General features: G+C 60.8%; 1 protein-coding gene across 3 annotated transcripts; it reads left to right on the top strand.

Annotated features, from left to right (window-relative positions):
- The first annotated feature begins 276 nt into the window (after nucleotides 1–276).
- Nucleotides 277–4,594, top strand: LOC113221073 (serine/threonine-protein phosphatase 2A 56 kDa regulatory subunit beta isoform). 3 transcript variants are annotated; one of them, XM_026450437.1, is made up of 6 exons: nucleotides 277–1,065; nucleotides 1,596–1,965; nucleotides 2,744–2,940; nucleotides 3,834–3,935; nucleotides 4,098–4,190; nucleotides 4,321–4,591. In XM_026450437.1, exons 2-6 carry the CDS (start codon nucleotides 1,767–1,769, stop codon nucleotides 4,453–4,455), a joined length of 726 nt encoding a protein of 241 aa, XP_026306222.1. In that variant the 5' UTR covers nucleotides 277–1,065; nucleotides 1,596–1,766; the 3' UTR covers nucleotides 4,456–4,591. The 3 variants fall into 3 exon arrangements, with proteins under 3 accessions (XP_026306222.1, XP_026306221.1, XP_026306223.1); XM_026450436.1 differs by having other exon boundaries at nucleotides 1,503–1,965; XM_026450438.1 differs by lacking the exon at nucleotides 277–1,065 and having other exon boundaries at nucleotides 1,716–1,965; nucleotides 4,321–4,594.
- Nucleotides 4,595–4,786: the final 192 nt, after the last annotated feature.

Raw genomic sequence — 4,786 nt, 5'->3', positions numbered from 1 at the left:
GCAAGAGACACTGTCCCACTCAGCACATCTTAGGGCCCAGCGGGGCTGAAAGGTCGGTCAGGGAAGGCCAGGCTGCCTGGGATGAGGTGGCAGCTCCAGGAGAAAACCTCCTCTCCGGCTTTGCCACTCCAGGACTGGCCCTTTAAACCGGAGACCATGATGTCACCATAGACAGCAAGGGACGGGAGGGGGACTGCAGGCCTGAGGATGGACTGCATTTCCCAGCAGCCTTGGGTGCACCACACCCCTCCCAGCAAGCACTGACTCATCGCAGACATTTAACTAGTCCAGTGCTGGTTTCCAAGGGGTTTCTGAAGTGTCTCTTGGTTCTGGGATGAGGGTGAGGTTCCTAGGGGGATGGCCTAGGGCATAGAAGGCCCAGGCCAAATCTGTGGGCCTGGCATAGCTCGCTGCCACTCCTTCCTGTCAGTGTCCTGGCATCACCCCACTTTTCTGGTGCAAACTCCTAAGCCCTCCTCTTTCCCTATTCTGCCTCCCTTCCAGAATCCACGCTTCCCGCCCCCAGCTAGAGCCCATCCCACTCTGCTCTCTGGCTTCAAAAGCTTCGGCCTTCACCCCAGAGTCTGCCCTCAAGGGTGTCCCCTTTGGTCTGGCAGCTCACTTTAAACGGCACGGGGACTACATCTCCCAGCGGCCCCGGGCCTTCCTGACGCAGCCCCCACTTTCAGCCCTCGGGGAGGTGCGGGCCGGGCGGGGGGAGGTGACTTGATGTCATCCTGAGCTGCTGGGCGGCGGGTGCCGGTGCGCACGGAGCCGAGCCGGGGCTCCCGCTGCGCTGCACCGCGCTGGGTCGGAGTCCCAGGACTTCAGCGGAGATCCGCGCGCTGCGAAGGCCGGTGCAGAGCCCGCCGAGCGCCCGGTCCCGGCCCGGGGCTGAGTTGGGGGCATGCTCCAGCCCCCCCGGAGCCCGGGAGAGAACCCAGGAGCGCCGCCGCCCAGCCCCAGCGCCCCGAGCGGAACCGCTACGAAGGGGCCCTGAACGGCCGTCGCCCTCCCCACGGGCAGCCCCCGTGGGTTGGCGACCGAAGTCTGGGTTTCCGAGAAGTGAGTGTCCCCCACCCCATGAGGTTTGGGGGGCCAGGAAGGAGGAGCTGAGGTGGGGGAGGGTGCCGGGTTCTAGGAGTGGGGTGGCATCGGGACAGCACCTCCAGTCTTGGGGTTGTCCCAAGAGGCCGGGGTTAGTGGAGCAGCGATGCGTTCCATTCTGAAAGGGGCAGGGATGACGATCGGGGCTCCATTCTGAGTCGGGGCTGGCTTGGGGGATAGGCCCTATTCTGGGAGGGGTTGTTTTGGATCCTTTCTGTCTGAGAGAAGGGAGGAACATGTCCAGGATGGGAGGGGGCTGCACCCCTATTTTAGGGTCTGGGCAAGGATAGGAGGGAAAAGACCTGGCGCTCCACACAGCCTGCCGGCTCTCCTGAGGAACTGACGGGCTTTCTCTGTCTCTTGCTGACCTTTCTGCCTGACTTCGTTTTCAAAAGAGCCAGGGTGGGAACCCTAACTGGACTCTTCAGGACCCCTAGGAACGATCTGAGGCCTGAGCCATCCTCCTTTCTACCCTGCCTGCCCCCCAGGACTGGGCAGTTGCCGGAGGCCCGGGGGGGGGGCCCAGGACTGGGGTTGGCCCCCCCCCCCCACGACTGGACAGGATGGGACCAAGTTAGTCTGTCCAGTCTCACCCAGCACCTCCCAGGCCCTGAGAGAACCCCCAGGGCTCTGAAAGCTTGACCTGCCGCCTGACCGCCATGGAGACGAAGCTGCCCCCTGCAAGCACCCCCACCAGCCCCTCCTCCCCCGGACTGTCGCCTGTGCCCCCACCCGACAAGGTGGATGGCTTCTCCCGCCGTTCCCTCCGCCGAGCCCGGCCCCGGCGCTCCCACAGCTCCTCTCAGTTCCGCTATCAGAGCAACCAGCAGGAGCTCACACCGCTGCCCCTGCTCAAAGGTGAGCTGGCTGCTGGCCACCAGGGGAACCGAGCCCCCGAGGGGACCAGCAGGGCCGTGGGGTGGGGTGGGAGGCAGCGGGCAACTGCCAAGAGAGGGAGTTTGGATACCCCTCCAGGCTAGGTTCTACGCCATCAGAACTGACCCCAGCCCTCCAGCCCTCTCTGCTGACGCATGGCCTGACTGGCCTGTCATCCTTGGAGGTGGGACATCCGAAGGTGGCGCCACCCTAGGGGCAGACCAGGGCCAAGGGTGGGGCCCATAGCCTGGGTTCCAGGGGCCACTATCAGCCCAGCCAGCTGCCAGATCCCTGGAGCAGGCTCTTGGCAGGGTTCCCTGGGATCACCACGTAGCTCCCTTCCCCAGCCCTGGGCCATAGGGGCCAGACTGGGCAAGCCTGAGGACACCAAAGAGATCCTTGGCCCTGAACCCCTCCCCATTTCTGGCCCTTAGAACAGGGTGCCACCTGAGAGGGAGGCAGCAGCTGTTTGGGGCACCTGTGGAAAGCCTCTGCATCCAGCATTTGTGATCTCGTTTTAAAAATCGGGCCACCATACTCTCGGAGCCTGGATTAGGAGGAAGAAAAGCAACCCTCAACCCCAAGGAATGGAGGGAGGGACAGTAGTTGTTTGCTGTCTGCAAGGAGCAGGAGATGGCACAAGAGCATGGGGCCTGGGAGCAGCAGGGACTGCCCTGGAGATTAGGAGGGTCTGTCCCACCCAGAGCTGGGGCAGCTGGGGGAGCTGGGGTTCAGGCTCAGGATGCCCTCCCCTCCCCAGATGTGCCGGCTTCTGAGCTGCACGAGCTGCTGAGCCGGAAGCTGGCCCAGTGTGGGGTGATGTTTGACTTCTTGGACTGTGTGGCTGACCTCAAGGGGAAGGAGGTGAAGCGGGCGGCCCTCAACGAGCTGGTGGAGTGTGTGGGGAGTACCCGGGGTGTCCTCATCGAGCCCGTCTACCCAGACATCATCCGCATGGTAAGCACCTGCCACTCAGGCTCTGAGGGTCGGCCAAGAGGGTGCGTGAGCCCTGTGGCCTGTCCACAGGACCCCTGCGTGGAGGATAACCCTGCACTCATCCGCTTGGCCTTAGTCCACGTCCTCCTTCCCCCTGACCCGCTGCTGCCCGACACCCACTGAATGCCTCTGGGCCTGCCCCACCTTCACACCTTTGCTTATACTTGCCTGAGGCCTGGAGTGCTCTACCCCACACCCCTTACCATCCGTGGCCTGGCTCAGGTGCTGCCTCTGCCGAGAAGCTGCTCTCAATGCCCAAGCTGGAAATCTCTTTTCCTGCCCGTAGACCTCACAGCTTCCAACCTTGTTCTCCCCACTGGATTGCACCTGCCTAGAAGGCAGGGATGTGTCCCATTCACCCTTGGGTTCCCAGCCCCTGGCCCAGGTCTTGCACGAACTAGGCGTTCAGGTGATGATTGCCCAAGGAATGAACTGCTTGCTGGGGCAGGTGCTGAAATCAACCTGTTAGAACTTTGAATGAGGGCCGGGAGCAGCAGCTCACATCTGTAATCCCAGCACTTTGGGCTGAGGCGAGAGGATCACTTGAGGCAAGGGGTTCGAGACCAGCCTGACAGTGAGACTGCATCACTACAAAAATTTAAAAATTTGCTGGGCATGGTGGTGTGCTACTGTAGTCCAGCTACTCAGAGGGCTGAGGTGGGAGGATGGCTTGAGCCTGGGAGGTTGAGGTTGCAGTGAGTCGAGATTGCACCACTGTGCTCCAGCTTGGGCAACAGAGTGAGACCCTGTCTTGGGAAAGAAAAAAAAAAAAAAAGAAAGAACTTTGAATGAGGGACTCCCTGGCTTCTGGCTTCAAGGGCTTTTCCTTAATGAACCCCACCTCTGCCACTCAGATCTCAGTGAATATCTTCCGGACTCTGCCGCCCAGTGAGAACCCTGAATTTGACCCTGAAGAGGATGAGCCCAACCTTGAGCCTTCGTGGCCACACCTGCAGGTCCGAAGGGTTGGGGAAGACAGAGATCCAAGTTTCGGAAGAGATCCAAGGCATGGGGAAAGGGCCTCTTTAACCCCTAGATGGCTGGATGAGGGCCATACGGTGGAATGAGTGGGTGAGGCTGTTACTGAACTTGCCTTTTTGTCTGTCCCCCTCCCCCAGCTGGTATATGAGTTTTTCCTGCGTTTCTTGGAGAGCCCAGACTTCCAGCCCTCCGTGGCCAAGAGATACGTGGATCAAAAGTTTGTCCTGATGGTGAAGTGGGGAGCCCAGGCTGGGTGGTGCCACAAGGCAGGGGCAGGCTCTCTGAGGGGCCAGGGATAGGATGAAAGCAACCTGGGGCGGACCTTTCCCCTGACCCTGACCCTGACTCTGGTTCCTACAGCTCCTGGAGCTATTTGATAGTGAGGACCCCCGGGAGCGTGAGTACCTCAAGACCATCCTGCACCGGGTCTACGGCAAGTTCCTGGGTCTCCGGGCCTACATCCGCAAACAGTGCAACCACATCTTCCTCCGGTGAGTGGCTGCTGCCTGCCCAGCAGAGACCTGGAGAGGGCAAGAGGGCTGTTAGAAGACTGCGGCAAAGGCCGTGTGTGGTGGCTCATGCCTGTAATGCCAGTGCTTTGGGAGGCCAAGGTGGGCGGATCACCTAAGGTGAGGAGTTTGAGACCAACCTGGCCAACATGGTGAAACCCCATCTCTAATAAAAATACAAACATTAGCCGGGCATAGTGGTAGGCACCTGTAATCCCAGCTACTCAGGAGGCTGAGACAAGAATTACTTGAACCCAGGAGGTGGAGTTTGCAGTGAGCCGAGATCATGCCACTGCTCTCCAGCCTGGGCGACAGAG

This window comes from Piliocolobus tephrosceles, unplaced genomic scaffold (assembly GCF_002776525.5).
Source record: "Piliocolobus tephrosceles isolate RC106 unplaced genomic scaffold, ASM277652v3 unscaffolded_19969, whole genome shotgun sequence".
NCBI lineage: Eukaryota > Metazoa > Chordata > Mammalia > Primates > Cercopithecidae > Piliocolobus > Piliocolobus tephrosceles.
The sequence above is the reverse complement of the archived record's forward strand: the minus strand, read 5'-3'. Positions and strand labels throughout refer to the sequence as shown.